The sequence below is a fragment of the Festucalex cinctus genome, chromosome 19 (genome assembly GCF_051991245.1).
Source record: "Festucalex cinctus isolate MCC-2025b chromosome 19, RoL_Fcin_1.0, whole genome shotgun sequence".
Lineage (NCBI taxonomy): Eukaryota > Metazoa > Chordata > Actinopteri > Syngnathiformes > Syngnathidae > Festucalex > Festucalex cinctus.
Genome location: NC_135429.1, coordinates 15,087,828 through 15,114,401, shown reverse-complemented (window position 1 = coordinate 15,114,401; position 26,574 = coordinate 15,087,828). Strand labels below are relative to the sequence as shown.

The 26,574-nt window shown below is 38.4% G+C and overlaps 1 protein-coding gene across 1 annotated transcript in view; it reads right to left on the bottom strand.

The window, feature by feature from the left end:
• The window catches only part of angpt1 (angiopoietin 1), a 45,988-nt gene extending 19,735 nt beyond the window's left edge, over positions 1 to 26,253 (bottom strand). The window contains exons 1-4 of the mRNA XM_077507775.1: positions 25,446 to 26,253; positions 7,796 to 7,951; positions 6,394 to 6,515; positions 5,720 to 5,952 (exon numbers count right to left, since the gene is read on the bottom strand). Coding sequence (XP_077363901.1) covers positions 5,720 to 5,952; positions 6,394 to 6,515; positions 7,796 to 7,951; positions 25,446 to 25,808 — 874 coding nt within the window. The 5' untranslated portion in view covers positions 25,809 to 26,253. The remainder of the gene's footprint in view (positions 1 to 5,719; positions 5,953 to 6,393; positions 6,516 to 7,795; positions 7,952 to 25,445) is intronic.
• Positions 26,254 to 26,574: the final 321 nt, after the last annotated feature.

The following is a 26,574-nucleotide window of genomic DNA, read 5'->3' as shown; positions in this document are numbered from 1 at the left end:
TGTTCTAGTTACATCTTCAGGCTGGTCAAATGTTTCCTGATTTACTTCTAAAAAGCAACCTAGTTTAATTGACTTGTCCAAGGGCTGTCCACAGACGATATGCTCTAAGTCTCTTCTAATTATCAAGTGCATGCCAAGGCCAAATTAGAATTTTCAGTTCACCATGGTAGAAGGTAATCAAGCTATTAAGGGAAACCCCATTCAAATGAACAGGACAAGGTTGGTCCACAAAAGACGATCCGATACGGTTCTCCATACATTGGGTGCGAAACGATTCATGGAACAATTCAATTTGGTTCGACTCAGTGGGATTACGATTCAATTCGATATGGTGCGGCTTGGTTTGAGGGGGCGGAATGCACTGACTTTTTGTTGTCATTTTACATTCATTTGAATGTCATTCCCGTAAAAGTACCATTTAACCATAAAAGATGAATTGATACGCATTTAGATAGATCTAATAGTGGAACGATTTGGTTCGATACCTCGCATTTATTATTTTTCTGTTTCAAAGTGTTCTTTGTTACACCCCGAGTGGATGTGAATCATTCCGTCAAAGTGGCCAAATATTTGCACACACACCAGCACACTACATCGCTTAAAATGTGCTTCATTTATGTTATACCATTTATTTTCATTAGGTGTATTTGATTATGGTGTTTTTGGATTTGGATTTGAGACATTGTGGTCCTTGCAACAAGTGGCTGGGCAACAGTTTGTGACCAGGAAAGAGAATCCAAGAAAGCAAATCAATTGTGAAAAAAAACCATTTTCTAGGCACATCATGTAACAGATTGAGTTTTGATTTAGTTGCAAGTTTCTTATAAACTATTACTGACTTTTGTTGCCCGTTTGATTTATGAGATTATTGTTGGAAAGCAACAGTGGAATTAAAACAAAACATACATCAGATAGTATATAGCTTGCCTATAATGTGGTTTTACGATTAACGGTGATTTAAATTTGAAATTTTTCCTGTTACCAGTCTTCATCTTATTAGTCCCCTTTACAGTATTCCTATATAGAGTTGAAAATGAATAACATTTACCTGTTTTTCATGATTGAAGAATCAGAAGGCAGAAGATAGACAGCGACGTCTCGCTGCGAGTATCTTGTAACTTCGAGATAAAATCTGAGGTCAACTAGCTTATTAGCAGAAGAACCCGAGTTCACCGTCCAGATTCCGCACTCTCTCCGAGAGGGCTTCAAACTTTGACAGACCAGCTGCATCCATTTCCATCTGTAGATAATTATGGCCACACTATTTTGAAACCAAGCATGAGGCTATGGACAAAATACTACAAGCTATAAATTTCAAGTTCCTGTTATAACAAGTGGTTTATATTTACTTTCCAAGCCTTGTTATAGTGATGGAAATTCCTTCAGATTTTCTTTTTTAACATCCTCTTTATTCTGTGCCTCTCTCCTCCCACTTAATGGGTTCACGTCAGTTTTCACCCCATTGTTTTTATTGTTATAATGGAGGAGTCAAAGAAGATGTCATTGGAAAGTGAAATGAGTCAGTGATCCTTTGCGTTTGCTTTGATCCGCCTGTGCGCAAAGGAACCCTCCTTTGGAAGTAGGTCGTTTATTCGGGTCCACTACAGTATTTGGCCATTTTGACAAAGTATTGAGTGTCAGTGACAAGACCCTCCTGCTGTGACAGGTCGACATTGCGGGCCCTTGTGCCCCAGACTCTAATACAACAAAGGATAGCCCTGTCAGACGGTAATTTACCCCAAGCGGGCTGACAGCAGGGTACTTTTAAGGAGCCTGGGAGGTTAATGTTGGTGGAGGATTTTTTTTTTTTGACCTGAAATTAGTGTTGACAATTATTTCACAATAGCTACTGCGATTTCCCAAAGTGGAAGAAAACCGCTCTGGGACTGGAAGTGCCGCAACAAGACTGGTTCCCTTGTACCGCATGTTGCCCAGATCTCCAAATATTATTTATGTCCCAATATTTGTTTGCAGTAAAATATTTAGTGGTTCAGTGGGGACTCATATTCAGCAGGGGGTTCATGTGAAAAGACCAATAGGCCTTGGGTGTTTGCATAAATCAGCACTTGTGCCAAATGAGCCTAAATCCTGGAACTGAAGAGAGTGAAAATTGGAGCTAAATGGACTGCTATAGACATCACTGCTCCCATGTGACTGCAATCAGTCGAGTCGGATTCGATGCATGAGCCAATGAAGTTCTTGCACATATTTGGTTGAAAGATGTACAGCGCTGCAAAATTGTCAGTACTACTTCACAGAATTCCGTAAACTCCCACAAAAGACACATAGACATGCACAATTAGTAAAAAAAATAAAAAAATTAAAAAAATTATAAAAAGACCAAGTATTGGTATTCAGTTATAATAAACATATACTGTTGCAAGTTTGTGGTATATTAATTAGGGATGTAACGATATCCAAACATTACGATACGATATTATCACGATATGAAGGTCACGATACGATAATTATCACGATATTGTGGGGGCGTTGGCGCTATTTAAAAACAATCACAACATTGTAAAAAAGTGAACTCATACTAAAAAAAAAAAAAGCACAATATTGTGCTTTTGTACATAACAGCAATGCATATAAACCACCTACAATCTCTAATAACAATATTGAGGCACTTACTTGGCAATGCAAGCACATATTGATCGCTTCACAAGCAAATTAGGTTCCCCTTCATCTGACAATTAGCATAAATTTTAAACATAGAAGGCCAAAACATCCTTAATGAAAATTAAATTGCACTAATAACATAGCCACTAGAGGGTGCTAGACTGCACAAATGGAAATCAACCTGACTTTTTTTTTAACAGATGTGTTCCTTTTAAAGATTGTGAACATGACGACGACGAGTTTTAATATCACGATATCGCGCTTATCGTTACATCCCTAATATTAAAATGACGCCCTCAACTCAGACTGTTAGGTAAAAAAAAAACATGCATTTGTTGATGCATTTTCTACCCAGCTTGGTAGCTACAGTGGGACTTTATGGCCATCCTTCCGACCACAGCATGCAAAAGTTTAGGCATAAAAAATACTGGAAATAATGGAATTCAATATAAAAATATACCTAATATAATACCATGAGGGATACACACACACACACAGGTACTGATCTTAAAGTTTGATCTCATATTTACTATTGCAAATTGGAGTTGCACACAATGCTCTTTGTATTTCTAATATTTTTTGAATAAATTAATCAGCCTCATTCCTGCTGTTAAGAAGCAATAAAAATGATGAATAACACTAATTGCATGAGATAACATAAAACTGTAAAACAAATTCTTATTTTGTAGCCAGCAACTCTAAAAGAGTGTTCCAAAGCTGTGGTCAATTACTTTTAATGGCGGTCTGCGGCTCATTGCACCCTAATGAGCTTTGGGTAATGAATACAATTTCAACAAATTGCTTCATCTCGCCACATCAAAAATATCTGCTTTCACTGCGATATTGGAAAACACACATGGAAAAGTTGTACATGCACTGTTTGGAGAAAAATAAAAGTCTATGAAAGATCAGTGTTGTGAAAAATGAAATGACTAGCAGACATGAGTCAGCATATTATTAGGAAAATAACCCTAAATTGCTTTCGATTTCGACAGCAATTTAATGTCAATATACAGCGGTTAATAGAAACCACTGGCCAGTTTATAAACTGTGATTGCAAACGTAATCCCCATGACTTGTATACACTTGTTCTAACCACAAAAAAAAAAAAAAAGACTTGCAGAAAAAGTAGCTACTTAAACACATTCTTAAGATTGTGGCAGTTTGTCCAGGGATGCTTATTGATCTTAACGGACAGTGTCTATAATCACATAAAAGAAACATACAATAATGAATAATGTGCAAAAGACTGCCCCTAGTTCAACAGTAGGGATATTATTGACAGGCGGGTGGCCGTAACGTTAGGTTGTGTGTAAGATAATAACATCCAGGTCAGTTCCGTGTACACGTTGCATTGCTCATCTGAGGATTGCTTGTGGAAATACCAATTGATGTGTTTTGATTTTGGCCATCTGATTAATTGGTCCAGCATTACTCAATTCTAACTCAATTCAATTTAAAAGACAATACGCTATGATCAAAACAATATGTATTTATTTATTTTTTATTTATTTTTAAATGCGGTATTAAAACAAGGCCGGTGAGCTCCATCCGCCCGCCCGTCACCTCATTCGGTCAGGCCATCCCTCAGGAAATATTACATTTTGACTTATTCAGGCTGGGGTTAGGAAAGGAGTGACCTTTAACCTGCCCACCCGTCACAACCCTGAAACCCACAACAGTGGAGGGAAGGACCCACCACACACTAGCAGCCACACTGCATGTCCAAACGCGTCGAGATGAGACTGCTACTAATCACAAGAGACACTAAAGTGATATTTGTGGGAATGCTAAACATAATTCATCCTTCTTGTTTTGTTTTGTTATTTTTTTCCCTTTCGGACACATTACAGCTAACATCGATCACGTCACATCATTTGCAACATTGACATCCGAAAGAAGGGCTGACGGGTAGAAGCCGATGGCTTATTCAATTTCATTCATAAGCATTCAGCTATTAGCATTCAGATTTCAGCATTCCCACGCAATTTCTCCAGTAATTGCACTTAGTCTAGTTAATCAAAGACCTTGTACGGGGACGAAAGCGAAGCAAGGTAAAAATAATAAAATATTTATCCATGGAGAATTTCATTCGACTTGACAGTTCCAGTAAACCCATTTTCGCACGTGTTTTATTTGGATCTACATTAAGAGGCTGCGCTAATACATATTCAGCAGGAAAGCCAAGATGGTCTCCAAGGACTCCGGTAATTAAATGTTACCCAAACAAATCCAGACGAAATGGATTGATTTCAAAGGAGGTCAGTACACCCGTGACCTGATATTGCACGGCCCATTAAAATTACAAAAGCAAGCAGCATTTATTCATCATGTTCGGTTATCCGGCAGTTATCCGCTCATGACGACATGATGTCTTTTGTTGAGAAATGTCCGTCTCAAGATTCTTCTAACAACTAGTACATTCTTGTTAAATCTCCCATTTATAATTTTGTGTTTGTGATGAAAAAATGGACTGTATTTGATCAAAATAAAAATTGGTCTTAGGTCATGTTGGGCTTACGGAAAAACCCGTGAGTTTATATTATCACAAGTGAGTCACGCTTGGAGGAATAAAATGATCCTTTGTCTTTGTAAATCACATTCAGTTTGACATTTCTTTCAATAAATATGCACAGCTGTTTTATAAATAAAGCTTGAAAACCAGTTGTTGCAAATCTTGTATCATGATGGTTTATGAAAGCCACTAAGCCTCTTCAACAGAAGTAGCCAGGTTCAAACAAGAAACACATTGCTCGCTTCACGCTGCTTTTACGGCTTCAGATTTTTTGCAGGCACTGATTCTCGGTGTTTCCTACAGTAGAGTCGTTTCGAGAGGATTGGAAAATCAGTGATGTTTAAGCTGGAGCGTCTGCCCAGAGAAATAAAGTATTTCAAAACAAGTTCATGCTACATTGGTTCAAGATTTAGTTGGTCTAACAGTTGTCTTTACCCCGTGTGGTCTGACGAGTACCAAGTGGCCTTTTCTTGGGTTAGGGTAGGGGTCACCACCAACATGGTGGTCCCAAGACGATTTGGGAAAAAAAAACGTTAAATAAAATTGATAAGATTGACTAAGGTAAAATCCCAATGAACCTACCTCCATCTTTGGAGCAAAGGTTGAGCAGGTTGTGGACGGTGTCCATCATCTCCTGCTGCTGCCTTTGCAGGGCAGTGCTGTTTCCCGTAGTCCGGCTCAGGTGGGCTTCCAGCTCTTTGATAACCCCACTCTGCCTCCCAACAAGAACCTGAAGACTTCCTTTCTCCTGCTTTAGGGTCTCCAATTCTTCATGGTGCCTCAACTCCATCTCGAGCATCTTCTGCTCCAGCAGACTTAAAAAAAAAATAAAAAAAAAAATAATCGAAACACTACCAAATGAAGAGAATAAATGTTCAGAATAAATGTATACAATGTCATGAACATCATTCCCAGTACACACTCTTTTATTTTATTTTTTTCAATATGTGTATTTCAACTTCATTCCTGGTCGATGATATTCTTGAATCAAGGGATAAAAAGAAAAAATTAAAGAGTCTGTATTGGGAATGATGTTTTCTCTCAAGCTTACAGCATTCCATGTTAATAAGCCTCTGATGTATTTTGAAAATAACCGTTTTGTTTTGTTTTTTTCCAACAAACGGAATCATACATTTCAATCTGAATTCCGCTTTATCCGCCCAAATTTGAGCTGGTTCATGCTTGATAGCATTCTTAGCTTTTGCGTGATAGCTTTTGACTTAGCTTGTTTGCTTGAGGCGTTAATTGTTGTTTACCTGTTCTTGTCATGGAGCTTGTTGATCTCGTTGGTCTGGACCATTAACTGCTTCTCCAACTTGTTAGTGGAAAGAGAATTTTCCAGCAGCTGGATCTCAAGTCTCGATGTTTGATTCAAAACCTGAGACACACACGCACATGGACACTTTTTTTTTTCTTTTTTGATGTTATATTCTTCTGGCTTGTTCTCACCCTAATGGCCATATAGGATGCAATGTGGACTATTGTTAATTTAGTCAACAAAAACTAAACAAAAATATTTTTGTCAACATACATTTTTCACCGGACTACGGCTAGACTAGACTACAACCCTCATTCCTAAACAATAACTGATACTAACTCAGTATGAATTTCCGTCGACGAATGAAGATGAGACAAAAATGTACTGTACTTAATAAAAACTGCAGTAAAATCTATTGACATTTTAGTTTATGAACACAAACGAGACGAAAATTATATGATTTTGTAAGGAAAAAAACCCAACAACAGCTATAACATACAGAAACGTATTGCATTCACATGAAAAAAAAAATGGGGAGCTTTGTCTTTTGAATATTTTTTCCCTGTTTTTTCCCCTTCATCTTTTTCAGTTTTAAAAAAAATATATTTTTCCCTTGTTTTTCTGAATATTTTTTTCTGTTTTTCTTACTGTTTTTCTGTGTTTTATAGAATAATTATTTTTCTGTTTTTCTGAATATTTCTTGCCCTGTTTTTCTGAGTAATTTTTTCCCTGTTTTTCGGAATATTTTTTATGACAGAAAAAAATATTCAGTTAAAAAAAAAAATTCTGTAAAACAGAAAAAAACAAAATAAAAAACTGGAAAAAAACAAAAAAAAAATACAACGCTCCTCCAAAAACTGAATGTCACAATTTTGTTTTTTCAAGTGAATGCAATACGCTTCCGTAATAACATTCCAACGATGGTATTAATCCGACCGCTAACTAATGCTTGCTAACTTGCTAGCTCGTAGCATGGAGACATAGTAGCCACTTGTTGATATACTGTAATTGTGTGTCAAATTGTTTTCCAGAAAATGATTTGAGAAAATTGTATGTGAAATAGTTTTAGATCTGAAATGTTCAAAATCTGCTGGAAAAAAAAAAAAAAAAAAAAAAAATCATATATATATATATATATATATATATATATATATATATATATATATATATATATATATATATATATATATATATATATATATATATATGTTTTCTTGGACTAAATTAAAGACTAAAATGCTAGATTTATAGTTGACTAAAATAGACTAAATAAAAATAGGATCAGGTTGACGAACTATTATAAAAACTAACAAGCGTGATTGAATCTGGACTAAAACTGAGACTACATTTAAAAAGGGCGGATAAAATTGCAACTGTCGTGCACATCGACATGACATCACCTGCGTCTCGACATCAGTCAGCTTCCGTGTTTGCTCTGCAGTTTGAGAGAGCAGGTTGGTGCCCATTTCCAACATGGCTGCCGTGTGGTTGTGGACAGCGCTCTGTTGCAGTTGCGCCATCTCTGTTTTCATCCGTTCCTTGATATAGTTCTCAATCTGGTGATAGAGAAGAGAGAATGGATTAAAATCCAAGCGAAGTGCATCGTAGCTTTATTTATTTATTTTTATTTTATTTTTTTTATTGGTGTCTAAATGTATATTTTGCCCAGGTTTCTCTTGTAAAAGACAGGTAAAACAAGATAACACAAATATATTAATTAATCAATATCACAAGTATAAATATCATGAAGTAAGTAAATAAAATTCATAAATAATAATAAATTACTGCCTGATGGAGAGGCTTAGGGTTCTGTTTTCTTTTATCGAATCACCTGGGATAGGTTCCATACCCAAGTCCATAAAATAAATGGATGTGATGAATCGATTGTTGTAATAGGAATGAAAGGATTTGCTTTCCAAATAAAACATGCAGTTGTGTTCACTTGTCGGTGGAATATCATCACTTGGCAGCCATGGAAATAGTTTTGGGTTTTTTTCAGTCATGGGACACTTAGCGACTTATTTACTTTGCACCGATATTAACTATCAGTCTACTGGGGTCTTTGCTGAAAAATAGACAGTGAAACGAATTTGGAATTATCGTTTTCGTAAGGTTAGATTACATTGCATTACAGTGAATCATATAGTATTACTTTGTTTTGTAAAATGATTTCAGTCCATTGCGAAATGTAAAACCACTGAACTGTTTGGCGTAGGTTGTTTTCAAATCTCCTTTCAAAACTAAAGATCTACAATGGAGGTTTGTCCATCTGCTGAGGACCACATGAGCCGTTAGACAATCTAAGTCACCTTGAGAGAAAAGATCGTGAAGGGAAAGCACAGATGGCTGACTGAAACTTGAGCAGATATGATGTGTCATCCGGGAAATGGGACTGAATGAAGCGGTGGAGGTCATAAATGCAAAGTACTAAGGAGAATCAAGATTATACAAACACGCCCAGTCAACCAAATACGCCAGTTTGGAAGCCATAAAATGGACTCGTGTTGTTCCTTAAATGGTTTTCAGTATCAGCTACTGTCAGATTTTTTTGTTTTTGTCATTGGCAACAAATTGTGACTACTAGTCGCAAGGAATCTTGGTCTTTTGAGTACAGAGACAACTTGTATGTGTGGCAGCCATCTTACGTTGCCACTCAATAAGTGAGGCTATCTCGAATACATTGATTTGTCTGCTGTGTTTTCATGTTATTTTCTGTCTCTTTGGCAAATATAACACAGTGTGGATTCATACACACATATATGTGTGTATATGTATTAGGGGTGTAAAAACGATCAAATTTTTTAGTCATGAATAATCTCACGACTTCAATAATCGCAAATTTTGTATCTGTTCGTAATAAGTTTCATACTCTTGTTAACATAAAAGTGGGAAAAAATCAAATGTGGCTGCATCTTTTGTCATTGATGCAGGAATAATAATGCACAATAATTCATAAAATTGAGTTAAAATTAAAAAGTGTGATATTGATTTGTTTTGAGATAATTTTTCTGACACTAGATGGCATAATTGCATTTGTAAGATGTTGGTGACATCTCAGTGCATTTTCTTTTCATATTAAAGAGCTATCCAATCCTTAACATGAAGTAACGTGTGAAATTCTGTACCTTTTTAAAATTGTAAAATACAACTTGACCCCCAGTCTCCACAAATATATGCATTATTATTAGCGTTATTACTGCAAAATTTTGCTGAATTGCAACTGGAATTTCCCTGTCATTGCGTGGGTCGCATGCGCCAGAGTCATTGTTCATGACCTGTTATGTGTCTGTTGTGTACTGAGAGGTTTGGATCCCAAATGCAGACACAAATAAGATTTTCTCCATTTATTCAAATCGAGAGGCAGAAACTCAGAGACGCTGTACACAGGACAGTTGGACAATAATCGGGCAAACCACACACAATTCTCAGACTGCACCCACAGACAGTGAATCGTACAAGTGTCTGTTTACAAAACGTGATGTTCGTGATGTCAACCTTTAATCCTTTAGGTGAGGTCGGTACCTATGTGATGTCGTTCTTTAGTCCTTTACGATTCACTGTCTGTGGGTGCAGTATGAGAAACTCCTAATATCTATATTCGGTGGTCGTGGTTATGGCGGCATGTAATGTGAAGTCAGTAACATTGGTGGGAGATACCTGCTGAACGCAGAAATTGCCACGATGTGGTTTTGCGGTTATTTTACATCTTTTGGTGAGGTGAAATTGATTATACCAGACTATTTAAATATGGTTTCCACGATACCTAAGTGCAACCTATTAAAGCAAGTGTTTGTTTTACTGCATCTTACATAGACTTACTTTCCTGCTTTAAGTAGAACGTATGTCTGCATTCCCTTCTGTGGTTGAAGTTTGCAAGAAAGGAATTCAAATAAAACACCACTTGCTTGAGAATCAAAATACATTTGCTGTTTCAATAACAAAGTAGACTTAGAAGAGACATTCCAGAAGGTGTAATAACAGGACACTCCGTATTTAGAAACGGCTACATTTGGAGTCTTTATATGCTGAATGTGATTGGATCATACAGGTCACATGTGGATTTAAAAGGATGTGACTTCACTAATGATACAACTTGACATCCAAAAAGCAGACTGTACCATTGCATGACCAGTCTAAATGTTCCATGTCAACACAGCTTTATCCACATGAACTATATTCTATTCAGACATTTTATGAGGAACAATTGGCTGGTAACTCCAGAAACACAACTGCTTTGGGTTACCCATGACATAAATAACAATGTGTGTCACATAAAAGTATGTCAAGATCCAGATCAGTCAGATATTAAGAGCAAAGTGCCGTCCATCATTGCAAGAGGACAAATGTTTAGGTTACTGAACGTACTGTAATGTGTGCACAGTTTCAAGTAGAACATCACAGACAAAAAAAAAAAACAAAAAAAAATGGACGTGTGAGCTTCCCCACACATATGCTGTACATTATCACGGGCAGAACTGCTCAATTGCTTTCACTTGGGAGCCAAGAACTGGATCATCTCTCAAGATACAACTCCCTGCTATCATTGTTACAGATTACTGTGAATGTTTACCACTTCGCTGACGTTTCCCTTTTAGAGCTACGTCCATTTCAAAAGGGGATCTTGATCTTTTTCTAAACAGCGGCAGTGGTGGTGCTGAGAGTTGGAAAATGGTAGACCTGGATCGTATAAAACACTTGCTGCAAGGGATCTGTTACGTCTCTACTTATGGATGTGTTTGGAATGATGATGGCGTTACTATGGAGCGACACATCCTCTGGGATGCTTCGGCAAGAAGCCATTCCAAAATTTTTAAAATGGACATGGGAGGACACTCCATCACCTAGACTCAAATCAGCACCCTTTTTTGTCTCACTAACCACGGGCCAGAAGAACACTTTCCTTTACTCTGTTTGTAAATTTCAGATCGAGATGACTTTATTGGGGCGGCACGGTGAATGACTGGTTAACAGGTCCGCCTCCCAGTTCTGAGGACTCGGGTTCGAGTCCAGGCTCCGGCCTTCCTGGGTGGAGTTTGCATGTTCTCCCCGTGCCTGCGTGGGTCTTCTCCGGGTACTCCGGTCTCCTCCCACATTCCAAAGACATGCATGTCAGGTTAATTGGGTGCGCCGAATTGTCCCTAGGGGTGCTTGTGAGTGTGGGTGGAGGTTCGTCTCTGTGTGCCCTGCGATTGGCTGGAAACCAGCACCCCCGCGACGCTTGTGAGGAGCAAGCGGTTGAGAAAATGGATTTATTTATACGTGCACCGCCATTGTTGTTTACGTCGCAACACCTTCAGTGCGTAGTGACGTAGAATGGCCACTCACTCTGTCGAGCAACGCGAGCCGGGTATAAAGAAAAGGAGGTAAACCTTGTAGCGTTCCTGAAGAAACACCATGTGATCGGGAGAGCTCTCAAGAGCGCAGCGTAGGGGTTTTTCTTTAGGATTGCTTCAGGGCTTCCCTCGCTTTCTTTATACCCGTTTCACATTGCTCGACAGAGAGCGAGTGGCCATTTACGTCACTACTCAGAGAATGTATTGCGACGTAAACAACAATGTTGGCGTACGTAAAAATAACATTTCTACAAAATGGATTAAACTGGAAATGATTTAAAAAAAATAAAAAAAAGAATCTCATAGCCATGTTAGAACTAACCAAACAAATCACGCAAACTTGTCGCTACAGTTCAGGTTCCTTTGAAACAATCTCGTGCCAAATATGATTTTTAAGAAAATTACTACTTTGTTGTGTTTTTCCAAGTTATCATGCCATATCATTTCCATACATACACTGAGTGACATCAGGACTTCAACAGGAATACAAGCCACAGTCCAGCGAGAGTATACATAACTGAAATAGTGAAATTTACTTTGTGTCCATCCTAATAAGTAGAAACATGAGCCAACGAGAACATCTGGTTGCACTGAGACTGGATAATATGGTACATTGACCATTAGTTCAACAGTCACGCAACATCACATTCAACAAACCGATTATACACTGTACGGTTCCTCTCACCTCTTTATCTGACTGAGTCTACTGCTTCTGTCTATTAAGATTACAGGTTTGGAAGTAGAAATTCCTCGCCCTACCAATTAGTAAATTCTTCTCTTGTTGACATTCCTGCTTCATCTTTTTCCGATTCTGGAAATTCCCTACCTTACTTCATTGGCAAGATTAATGGAAAGCGGATACATTACTCTTGTGTCACCTCCCACACCTCCCCGTCTTTCAATTTTCCAGTGTTTGTTGAAGCCGTTTTAAAATAATGTCAATATTGCGGTTATACTGATGACACACTTAGAGCAATCTTCGTCATCCTCGCCCAATGATTTAGCAACATGTTCGTGCTTTATTCCACGTTTAAACCACCACGGTCCTCAAATGCTTGCTTGTTTTGTTCCAAACACTCAGTGCGAAACATGTGACGCAGATCACTTGGTTGTTGTCTTGTGTATTAGGCACGATACGGTCACATTATGTACATGCCTTTGGAAGCTGCCTTACATGGTGTTTGTTTTGAAAGCCATTTTTAAGGCTCTCAGTCTTAAACTCTGTCAAGATTAGGTGAGTAACAACTTTGTCTGAACTCTCAGTTGACTCGTGTGACCTTTTGCCCCAGTGGCCAAACGCCAGTCATTGACTCAACCACGTTTTTGTTTCTCATAGAATGTCAAAAAGGGGTACCATAAATGCAAAAAAAGAATTAGAAAAGTCCTCTGTGGGTTTTATGCGTACAGATTTGTAGCTTCAAACTGGGAGCTTATTCCCTGAAATGGACTTTACAGGTAGTAGGAGCAGCAGTGTGAGAGAACTGGGTGGTCTATATGATACGTCTTATCATCTCTTCTGAGGCAGAACGACCAATTGGCATCCGGAAAAACAAACATTCAACTGTTAGAATCCGTAGCCAACTATAAATTATCCATAATGAATATAGCTCAACAAACAGTACTTAAATTAGCTTAGCGTTAGCTAAGAAGCTAGTAGCAGCGTAGATGGATTTAAAATGGGACCAAATAGGAAGAACATCCTTTATTTTGCGATTGGCCTGGTTACAATTAGGATTGTTGAGGTTAAAGTAAGTTATTTTAAACTAAAAAGGTTCATCTTTCCATGTAATATGGTCTTGACATAAATATCTGTCCACAGTCGGTCTAAACAGAATTATTAAGCATCTTTATTGTAAACAAGTTGAAATGGGCAAGTCTATATCAGTCAATTAATAAATATGAATTCAAATAAACATTGACAATAAGATATATTCCACACAAGTATATTTTCCCATATTATCCGGTTTCAGTCCAACTCTCGAAACTGTACGGGAGAGGATGAACCCAAGACATGGGAATGCATTTAAAACCAAACAACAACAAACTTAGACCAATTTCTTCATCTCGAAATGGTAATAGTGAGTGAGGAAGCCTAAGAAAGATTTAGATGTGTGACGCCGTATGGGAATCTTTCCTGTGGGACATATTGGGTCAGGAATGCGCCTGATTACGGCTGTCTTGTGTCATTTAATACAGACAGTGACAGTTGCCCTCAGACTAATACAAACATTAAAGATATTTCAACCAGATGGTGTGCTTATTTTCAGATTTCGGCATACGATTTCATATTTTCAAATATATTACCAAATATATTTTGTGTGTACACTCCTATCTATCTATCTATCTATCTATCTATCTATCTATCTATCTATCTATCTATCTATCTATCTATCTATCTATCTCTGTTATCTGAACATAAAATTCTTCTGCACAGAAATGTAGAAACAGATGCAAAAGGACACATTCACGACCCAAACAGTGCAAATTCTTTTGAAGCTTGGTTCTCGAGTTATGTGTGCGTGTTCTTGTCTTTCTTTCATCCCACTTTTATTGTGTGGACATTTCCTAATTTGGCTGGTCCGCACATGAAAAATCATGGGGCTAGCTCCTTTGCGTGTGTGTTGCAACGCTATCTATCAAGAGGGGTGTCTCCTCTAATCAAAATTAATGGGCATTTAATCGCGAAGACTGTTTCCTACACTGTCACGTTTGTGTTTAATTTTCATCCAAAGATACTATTTAGCAAGCTTTCCAGGATTTATAGACCCATCTTTGCTGTTGCGTACAATCACAAATGGAGATATCTCCAAATTGAGCTGTAACTTTAGACGATTTTCTCACTTTCTCCCCTTGCCTCTCTGTAATATATCTCTCTTATATAATGTCTGCTTTTCGGAGCTCACCAGACTCATGGGTTATCACATCGAGCCCAGACTATGTTAATCACAAGGCATTTTCAACTCGACCACTGTCTGTCTTGCTTCATGAAAACATGGTCTAAGCAGGATGAGTTTGGACGCACGTAAAAACTATCCAAAATACGTCATCACTTATGGCTGAATTTCCTCTAAATGATGCGCAAGTCGAGACGAAACAGACACGGCGAACGGGAAGACGAGGTGCAGTAGCCTGACCATAATCTCCACATGGAACTGCTTTAGTCTGACCCGGGGTTCAACTATGCCAGTAGAAGAGGATAATAGATGCCGCTGTTAACGATAATAATGTGCAGCTCATGCATGGCCACTATTGTTTTGCTGTCGAGCATCAGGATTTGAAACACTTGCAGCTGTCTGACCTTCAACGGATGATTGATGCAAATGCAGTGGCATATATATATATATATTAGGGGTGTTAAAAAAATCGATTCGGCAATATATCGCGATACTACAGCACGCAATTCTCGAATCGATTCAATAGGCAGCTGAATCGATTTTTTAACATCCATTTTTGATGTAAAAATATTCAACAAAACGTGTAACTTTCACACCTTAAGCATGGAAGAATGTTATATTAATGGAACATTAAGCCTTAATATTTTATTTCAATGCTGTTCTAACATGAAAAAGGTTACAACCTGTTTGTTAAATACAGTGACTCAGTTATAACACTGAAGTTTCAGATCAATAAATAATACATTTTCATACAAATCTTACAGTGTACATGTATAAGTTTACTGAATGGTATTTTCTAAATTTGAGTTAAAAAAAAAAATCGCAACAATCGACTTGTAAAATCATATCGGGATTAATCGGTATCGAATCGAATCGTGCCCTATGAATCGTGATAGGGATCGAATTGTCAGGTACTAGGCAATTCACACCCCTTATATATATATATATATATATATATATATATATATATATATATATATATATATATATATATATATATATATATATATATATATATATATATATATATTAGGGATGTAACGCTATCCAAACATCACAATATGATATCACGATATGAAGGTCACAATACGATAATTATCACGATATTGGGGGGTTGGTGATATTTAAAAAAGGTCACAATATTGTAAAAATAAAAGTAATCATACCAAAAAAAGCACAATATTGTGCTTTTGTAATATTGAGGCGCTTACTTGTTAATGCATGCACACATTGAGTTACTCCACATATTGCTTCACAAGCAAATTAGGTTCCCCTTCATCTGACAATTAGCACAGATTTTAAACATAGAAGGCCAAAACATCCCTAATGAAAATTAGACTGCACTAATAAACTAGCCACCAGAGGGTGCTAGAACTGCACAAATGGAAATTAATCTGACTTTTTTTTTAACAGATGTCCATCCATCCATTTCCCTTTAAATATTGTAAACATGACGACGACGATATTGTGGCAGTTTTAATAACACGATATCGCGATATTGCCCTTATCATTACATCCCTAACATATATATATATATATATATATATATATATATATATATATATATATATATATATATATATATATATATATATATTGCTACTAGCTAATTGCTACACCTCTTTCAAGCTTGTAACTGCCATAACACAGAGAAGAGCATCCTATTTGATGCGGAACAGGCCGTCACTTAAGCTCAAGATTGATTCATCCAAACACGTATGTCAAACAGTCCTCCAAATCCACATATGCTCACACAGACAGGAGTGTGACATGGGATCGTCCACACGCGTACACACTCTCTGATTTACACGAGGATTACGCTCTCCCTTCTGGCTGAGCTCGCAGACATGCCATGTTAAATAAACATCAGGAAGCCATTTGCGTTGCAGGTGTGAAAGACAAGACCAGAGGCAACGCTCACCTCATTTGATCACTGACGGATTTATGAGGAAATTCCTGTAAACGATCTGGCAGGGAGAGAAAAATACTTTTTAATCTGTTGGCTACTGTAAAACAAAAAAAACAAAAAGAGCATTTTCATGGTGTGATAATTAACACGGAAAGCCGCAGAATCAGTCGTTTTCTCTTTTTCTATAGTTCTAGTAATGTATACTGATGATTTGTTCTTTTTGATCATAAGAAACCTAAGCAAGATTGCGACCAAAACCAAGTGAGCCACCCATTACTCATTTCTCGTCCGTCCAGTCCACACTGTGGGGGAGCCAGACAGTTTATCTTCTACCCAATATCGTGCACTCACTCCATATCTCCCTCTCTCTCGCTTTGTATCTTTATGAGAGCCATGCCATCAATTTTACACAACGTGAACTGACTCCGCAAGCTTTTCTTTCAAAATTTAGCGCCTCTTTCAGCCATCTGATTGTGATTCTTTTGCAAAAAAACAACCCTTAATCCACCCGGATGAACTCCAAAAGAAGGCAAAACGGTTCTCTCCTAGGGAGCCTCTGGAACGAGGTCCGGCATTGACAGACAAAGACATCTACTCTGAGCACATGTCGAAGAGAGTTAAAGAGACGCTGTGGGGAGGTTGAGGCTCGCGAGCAGTATGCGAGGATTGAGGAATTTTCTCCCGACTTCTCTTGAAATGACGAGCGTTCGATACAAGGGAATCAAAGCGAAGGTGCTTACCGTAAAATGTAAAACATGAAATCAAGAACAATGACTGAGAAACACACTGGAGTCTAATAAATCACTCTCCTTGCCAGAATCAGCAATAAAAGGCACAATTTCTCAATATTATCCTTTTGCTGGAAGTAAAAATGGACTGATACTTCTTTGTTGAGTTCAAATAGTGGAGACATCCTGATGTTAAAAATAACCAAACACAATACACAAAATCTGAAAAACAAATAAACAGCAGCTGGTATTGGTGTGTTATATTATCATTATTCGAAAAGAAAAATACAGCCAGTTCTGTGATGGAAAAAAGTTCCTCGTTGTGATTTGCGGCAGGCTTTGATAAAACCACTTTACTTGGTCTCTTACTGTGTGCTTAGATCAACTGTAATGTTTTGCTCTATCGAAGATATGTTATCTCATATTTGGCTCCTAATCACTCAGCGGTGTAGCAGTGGCAGATAGAGCCGCGAACCTTGAGCGTTTGGCAACTCTCTTGACTATAACTTATCACTCAGGATGAAATGACTTCCATTTCCCTGCCCAGAATAATATTATGGTCAATCGTTGAAAGAGCCTTTTGTTCTCATTTCAAGGCATTTAATGAAAGCGTTATTTACACAACAGTCAGAGTAAAAATACCGTACTAAAAATCATTCCTGTTGTGTTTTAAATGCTTCCCTGCAGAAATGTGAAGGTAAGAATCAATTATCTATTCATAATATCATCAAAACATTCAGAGAATCTGTTGAAATCTCTGCATGCAAGCCTGAAAACCAGCATTGATTGCCCTTGATCGTTGATCCCTCAGTACGGGATTGGATTCAAAATCGGCAACAATGTGTAAAGGATATTGGCATGTGGGCTCAGGAACTAGACTGAGGCCGTTTACACGGAAGCAATTCCAGCTTCGTTCCTCCAACAAATCCTGTACAGACACAACCGTCTCAAGACATGCGAGTGTCCAAAAGAAGACGTCTTAGTGGCACTATGGCACTGCCGCAGGGAGTTACCGGAAATCGTAGAAGAAGAATCGGCGAAGAAGACGAACCACTGATCTGAATAGAAGACACGGCTACCCGCCATTGTTGTTGACAGACTGGCGGTACGTACGCAGTCACGGTAGAAGTAGCTGTCCTGCTATGGTGACCACATTGGAACGTACGATTTGAAATCTTTTCACTCTCACTCTCACTCAGCCCGGTTTCACATCGTTTTGAAATCTTTCCACTCTCATTCAGCCTCGTTTCGAAAGTGATCGGTTTCAAATCGTTTTGAAATCTTTCCACTCACACTGAGCCCGGTTTCAAAAGTGATCGGTTTCAATTCGTTTTGAAATCTTTCCACTCTCACTCAAACCGATTTCAAAAGTGATCGGTTTCAAATTGTTTTGAAATCTTTCCACTCTCACTCAACCCGATTTCAAAAGTGATCGGTTTCAAATTGTTTTGAAATCTTTCCACTCTCACTCAGCCCGGTTTCAAAAGTGATCGGTTTCAAATTGTTTTGAAATCTTTCCACTCTCACTCAGCCCGGTTTCAAAAGTGATCGGTTTCAAATTGTTTTGAAATCTTTACACTCGCACTCAGCCCGGTTTCAAAAGTGATCGGTTTCAAATCGTCCTGAAATCTTTCCACTCTCACTCAGACTGGTTTTAAAAGTGATCGGTTTCAAGCACAAGAAACTTGTGCAGATACACTGAAACGGGCTTTCGTGAGAAGGGGGTATGACCCAAAGTGGAAAAGTGTGCTGTGGTCCGACGAGTCCACAAGAAATCAAAGAGGAAAATTGCCATCTTGATTGCAATCAGTGCAAAGTTTATAAGCCAGCATCGTGATGGTATGACGGAGTTTTCGAACCCAGGCGTGGGTAACTTGCACATCTGTGAAGGCACCATTGCATCACTGCAACGATAGCGAAGATTACTCTGCATTTTGTCGAACATTTGACGAAAAAAAGTGATATGGAAGTTACCACTAAGTAAATACAAACCAATAATTGAACAGCAAATTCTCACTTTCAATGGGTGCTCCAAGCCATATTTCAAGAGATTATCTAAATCCTGTTCATGTTTAGGGATATGTACTGTGCAACCCTGTAGTTAAAACAAAGTAAATCCCATAAAGGGTACCCCCAAGAGAGTCATTTTGTATATTGAGACACAGAAAGCGAACACCATGCTTTCTTTTACAGCTGCAAAATGTAAACCGCGCTGTCAAAGTCAAGAGCGAGCCGGGTGATTTACGGAGCTGTACCTCGACGTATTGTCAGCTTTACAAAATGACTCCTTTCTCCAACAAACACATATTTCTACCATCATAATCAGCCATTTCAGGTCCATCTTTAGTGTCACTTGGTTGCATGAATTGAATGTGTTGTTCAACATTTCCAGTCATTGCACAAGTGCAACCCAAACCTACAGTACTTTCGAGAAGATGTTATTACAGTGCGCTTCAGTAATTTCGCATGGTGTCCTTTCTTTCGAGTTGCTTGTCGGGTCAGGAAGGAAGAGCTTCTTATTCCCCTGAGAATGTCCTTGTCTATCGGAATCATCCAATTGTTATTTTTGGCCCACATCTTTACTGAAAATAAACTACAGTAGAGGAAGTTGTCCCGAAACTGGAAAGGTTCCTTCTTGGTTCTGTAGCCGTACTGTGTGGCCCGCTGACAGAATTAAGTCAAGAAACAATATTCACCCTTTGTTGTAGGAGCTCACACTATAGAAGACAAACAAGCCGCCGTCCATGTTTGAGTGTAAATTTGAAATCGTTGTTTATGCAGAGCGTCGTGCTCGTTGAGAGGCAGAATGATGGGAATTTCACAGGGATAAGATGCTGCCCCTTTCCCCTTTCCCCTCCCCGCTCTTTGTGCAACAGCTCTCGTTTGGCACAGACTGTCCTTCTCAAGAAATCCGGGTCGGAGCTACTTTTTGACTGAGAAGATCTATTACTTTCACTCCCGAACCGTGAGACAAAGTTTGGCTTGCTAATTGACCACCTTTGCCAAATTTTCATTATCGTTCACTGGTATTAGGGATGCATATTTGTGTTTGTTTAGATAATGTGATTGTCATCTAGCATATTATTATTATTATTATTATTATTATTATCATTATCATCATCATCATTATTATTATTATTATTATTATTATTATTGGTGCCAGTTTTGCACTAATCATGGATCACCTAACTTAACTCATTCACTCCGAGGACATTTTCGCTGTTTTACTGGATTTTGACTGATTTCGCAAGGCCCATAGAATATTGTGTCCTATTGCTATAAAAACATGGAATCTAACAAAAGAAAGATTAGAGCCTCTTCTTTCATCAGGAATAAAAAGGCAAATTTATATCTGTTTCCATTTTGCATCAATTAGCATTAGAATATGGCTAAGTTTCATCATTATTCACAAATTTGTTTAAAATAGTGGGAAAAAGAGCTTTTTGATCTCTTATACTCTGCTGCTATCTGCTGGCCGATTTTGTAATAACTACAATTACTTCAAGCATTCTCTTCAGTTCAGAGGCTGCATCAAAGCCAACACGTATAAATACATCTTTGGGAGCATGGTAATATTTAAAATAGAACGTATTTATACGTTTTTGGGGTAAATGAGTTCATTATGTTTCAAATGGTATATGCACTTTCTCCTTTCATTATTGGTTTAAATTAGAAGCGAGCTAAAGTCTCTTGTATAAATAAGATGTTCTTAATCCCAAGGGATTGTTCTGTGTGTATTAACATAGTTAAATTCACTGGCACTTTGAGTTCCAAGAAAGACAAATTAAGTTTAAATAATATTCCAAAAAAATACTTTTTGTCATTATTTTTTATTTTATTTTACATAATATAATCATAATACATAATAATCGGGATTTTCTAGACAGGCAAAATTGAACAGCCCTATCCCGTCGTTTCGTTCAAGATTTGCAAACATTTGCCTAGAGTTTTAATTTTTTTTTTTTTTTGTGTCACAAAGAAAATTTTAAACATTTATCAAATGTTGCAAAATTAAACAAACCCTGACGAGAAATCACCATTTGCTAGCTTCACAAATGTTCACGCCTCAGTAGGATACGGGCTTAAAAACAAACTGCAAGTACCAGAATTGAAAATGTTCCACACAATACCCTATATTGCCGCTTTATTGTCATGTCTTCTCATTTATCAGTTTTCAGCCCGATTATTAGTTGTTATTATTTTTACTGTTTAAAGTGCGGAGCAGCTTGTTTCCTGTCGCCAATTGTTTCTGAGAGATCAGAGCCAAGCTTGTCTGAGGTTCGTCCCCGGTGGGCAAGTTGGGGAAGTAAATCCTTGGACAAACACACACCACCTTTTGACTGGTCAAGAATGTTATCAGGGACCATATATACTCTCCCCTGCATTGAGGAAGGGAAGATCGAACTTAAAATGCTTCCTCAACAGCTGTTTGCCGCATCACTCTGGCTCTGTGTACCCCACGCAGTGAGCCGAGAACCGTGGCACGAGGCAACTATCCGGAACAGTCTCCTCTGCCCATCTCTTTCATCAGGGCTGGTTGGAGCCACATCAGTGCATGTGCTCTCCAAGTCAAGCAGTAAAAATACTGTGGCGATTAAGATAGATAGACTGACAGAGCCCTAAATCTTTTGTCTGATGAAAAAAATGTTAACTGCATCCTGATGTAAGTGAAGTGTTTTTGAATTGTTCAAGTCTAACAGTCTGCAAGTTTGGGGCAATGGCTTTTAAAAGTTTTATGGAGAGTATAAAAATAAGCACTCGAGCAGGACTGTGGTCAGCCATTATTGTTTCGGTCGTGTGGTAATCTCGCAGGCCCAGACTGAACATTTAGCACACTTGCAGTCTTTTTTTCACAGATGACCGTTTGAGTGATTTATTTATTTATTTTTTAAATTGGTTCATTGTTTGTGTGTGTGTGTGTGTGTGTGTGTGTGTGTGTGTGTGTGTGTGTGTGTGTGTGCGTGTGTGTGTGTGTGTGTGTGTGTGTGTGTGTGTGTGTGTGTGTGTGTGAAATAATCAAAGTTTGACAAAACTGCCAAGTGTGCGGAGATCATTTTACTACTCCACCTGAATTAGGACAGTGGTGTCCAAACTACGGCCCGGGGGCCATTTGCGGCCCGCCATCCATTTTCCAGTGGCCCGGGACATATGCTAAAAAATGGCATTTGACTCAGTTAAAAAAATAAAAAATAAATAAATGTTTGGAGATGGTCAAAATAAGAAAGGAGGGTATCGAAAAACAACTTAGGTTATTTTAGTTAAGTAAAACTAATGAAAAAAAAAATAAAAAATCAAAAAACAATATTCTTACCGAAATAAAATAAAAACGAAAATGCTTTTTAAAAAACGAACAATAACTGAAACTACATTTTATGTTTACAAAACTAACTATAATTATAGCAAAAATGTCTTTCGTTTTAGTCTTTGGTAATTAATTTAATGCATGAGCATTTGGGGATGATTTTAAATGTGATTTTTAGTAGATTTATTTTGATATAAACTGGAATAATGATGCTTGAAAGTATGTCACACAGAAGTGACGTCATCTAGCAGCAGCCAATAGAAAAACACCAAAAGATGACGTTGCTCTCATGGTGTTTTTTAAATATTGCGCAAAATAATAATAATAATAATAATAATAATGTAACTAACAGAGTAAACTAAAACTAAGCATTTTTTTTTAAAGAAAACTAATAGAACCACCCTGAAAACTAATAAAAACTAACTAAAATGAAAAATTCCAAAACTATAATAACCCTACTGCCATATTACAAATAAATTAGTTTATATACTGTAGCATTTTTCTAAATATGCAAAAGCACAAATAAATTATTTGTACAATTTTTCGGACTAAACACAATTTCTCTTCATAACATTAATGTGGCCCTTGGGTCCTTCTGATTTTCTGTGTGGCCCTCAAATGAAAACGTTTGGACACCCCTGCATTAGGACTTTCCACCCTATCGGTTACCTCTTCATAAAATGTGTTGAAATTATTGTAGAAGATCTCTACAGAAGAATGTTCCTATGGTCCAAACTGTCAATTGATAAATGCCCATTTGTCATACTAATTGACACCGTGAATAATAATGGTTGTATTAGCAGTGGTAGCAAACGTGCTCATATGCTTCCATTTTTGCATTTGAGGACTTCTCCTCTAATGAGGTCTCATTAGTCAATCTGTCATTCGCCCAACGCCGCCTTTCTGTTTTTATAGTATCACTTATGCTATCTTGGAATAATGGGGTCCACCACACAAAGATAAAGCTGGTGTTATTTCACCCCTGGCCTTTCTTGTCACACAGACTGCTTTTGAATAAACACACAGGATTTGGGAACTGATGTGTCAAAGTGGTGAAAATCCCGATCAAAAGTTTATGTTGACTCAGATTACCATTTGCTGTAATGGGTAAAGGGTATTTTTATTTGAATTTTCAATATATTCTCTCAATCTTGTTCTTCATATCCCATTCAACTCAAATCCGTTATACATATTTGTGGTGTTTCTCCAAACACATTTGCAAAAGGCTTGACTAAACAGTCACTCCCGGATAACAAATTCAACCAACATCCCACTATGACACATTATGACCAGCACTCATGTTGTAACATTGTGAAAAATGTCTATTTCCTCGAATGTGAGCAGTGAAAAACATTTTCAAGAGAAAATGGAAAGCAGGCGCTCTGCAGTGTAGCTCAGGCGGTTTTACGACAACATTGTGGTTGCTAGCAAATAGACCCAAGTTGATGAATTCCTCGGTTCCTTTGTCATCTATCAAATCCATGAGGTCTTATCAGCGCGCACATTAGCCTCATGTTACCTTACTATATCTTGTTTTACAGATAAACAAAACATTTAGCGTTAACCCACTATTTTGGGTATTACTGGTGCTTATGTTAAAATTACTATTTACAATATTGTTTTGGTGCTTTAGCTTTAGCTAGTATGGCTGAAAAAATAACCATTGTAACGTTCTGTCACAGAAAGGAGCTAAGGCTAAGGCACAGCTAGCTAACAATAGCATGTGTGTTTATTTTAGACATCTTCAAACGTAGCGGTTTTGTGATGACGATGACAAATCTGCTTGACCAATGAGGGACCAGTAGTGATCTAAATCATGTACATTACATCAACTTGGGCAAGACAGAAGTCCAGTTGACTAGTGCTAGACTGACCTTGTTTTGCTAGTTGAAGTGTGTCACTAGTGAACCAAAACTCATTGGCTCCACTCTTAGTCTTAAGAATAGAAAATGTGGACTCTTTGAACTTTCAATTTAAGGAAATAACTTGAATATTGAAGACTTTAAAAAGAATGTATTGATTTGTTTTTGTAGTCTACTGACAATCTGTGGGGTGACATGCGCACAAATTTGTCTTGAATAAATAAAGGAAGCATTTTCGTACTTCTCTTCTCTAACTCTGCGTGTCTCTTGGGGCTCTCCCTTACTTCCTGCCATTAAATAGACAAGCCACTGGAGAACAAGGGGTGACTGACGTATAACTACTTCAGCTCTCTGGCTGACTCGGTGAAACCCAATGAATTCATCATTCACTTGTTGACAAAACAAAAACATTTGGTGTTGCAGTTGCTGACACAGATAAGTCGAAAAAGGTTATAAAAGAATAAAATGTCTATGGAAGCAAAAATTCAACAACTGACAACTGTTTATATAACAGCAATTTCACATTTTTATTGCTGCGTTGGTGAAGACTTGATCGAGTAATTCCACGGAGTTCCACCAAACCAGTGACAGTAAATGTTTTACAACAATTAGCAAGGGATTATACCAAAGCTAGTTCTTAAACCGACTCGATACTGCAGGCTCTTTGTGCAATAGGTCCTCCCCGTTGACTTTTCACACTAAAACTAACCCCGCAGCTCAAAACACTCTTGAAAACTGGAGGAAAACAGCAAACACTGCTCAGTCTAAACCAGAGAGCCTCATTCCATAAACCCAAACAAGAAATTGGGCAAAGCCACAAACAGACGCTCTGCAGAGACCACACACCCACGGGAACACAAACATCTCAACAAACACTCTCCAGCAAGGCCACTTCAAACGAAATCCATCAAGGCTGGTTAAAGATGGGATGCAATTTCTTTCTCAACACTGCTATTCTATTTTTGTCCTCCATGTGCAAAGCCAAGCAGTGATGCAAGAGTTCACCCTTAACCTATCCTTACCTTCTGTAGCCACTGGGTGTAATTCTCCATAATGTGTTCAAGCTGCTGGATCTTCTGTTTGGGAAATTCTGGATCAGGTGGCGGTGCGTCTCTCTGGAGGGAATTGGCGTTATACTGCGGGCTTCCGCCTTTTCCCTCCCGGCATGAACCCTCCCCAGCGGCCCCTCCTTCAGGTAGGATGAAGGTGTAGGTGCACTGGCCATGCTGGATCTTATGGAATCGTCTGCTGCCACTTGCGCCGTTGCTGCCGCTGCCGGTACTGCTGTCGGCCCCTCTCCTCTGCTCGCCTCCCCCGCAGCTCACAATCACGACGATGGCTGCCAAAGACAGCAAGGGATACGCAAAAGTGTAGCACAGCATCATATCAGCGGTGAACGATGGGATTCTTTTATCTTCTTTTGCTTAGTTGGTGTTTTGGTTGGACGTTTCCTTCGGATGTGCATCAAGAGGCTGTGAAGAACGTTGCTGGTTTCAAACGTATGCAGTCCATCTTTACATTGGAGGGCAACCATTGAAAGCCAATGTTGTCCTTGAGATGCTTGCTTTTCTTTCGCTCCTTTAAGTTTTGCACATCTCATGCAGGGTGACAACTTGGTTATCTTGATCTTCGTCCAAGTAAGCCCAAAGTCAGCAGCAAACTGGGCATCAGTCACTCAGCGCTTTTAAAATAGGCGGTGGGTAATCTGGGATGGTGCGGTTGGACCTCCCCTGGTCACCTTTCTGCTTTCCCCCTTCTGCTCTCTGGCTTAACAACTGCAGGGAGTGAGAGATACTCTCACTGAAGAACAGTTCCGAGCTTCCAGCACACTCTGAGCCTGCCCCTTGTAGAGCCTGCGGAGGAATGTCAGTGTGTGCGTGTACAAGTCTGTGTGTATTGTGTGTGTGCCTGGCAATAAGGGACCCCAGCACAGAGGATGTGCTTAGACTGTGAGGGTCGGCTTACAAGCGCTCGGACTGGAGGCTAATGTGGCCGAGTTGCCTTTTTGGCTCTGTGTTGACCATAAACAAAAATAAACGCGTTTGTTTGGTATAATTATCTGCTCCTATTTGATGACGCTGCTCCTCGAGAAGTGTTGCATAAACCATGTTTGAGGAAACATTGTGTTTGTCAGTTGGTGTGGAACATTAT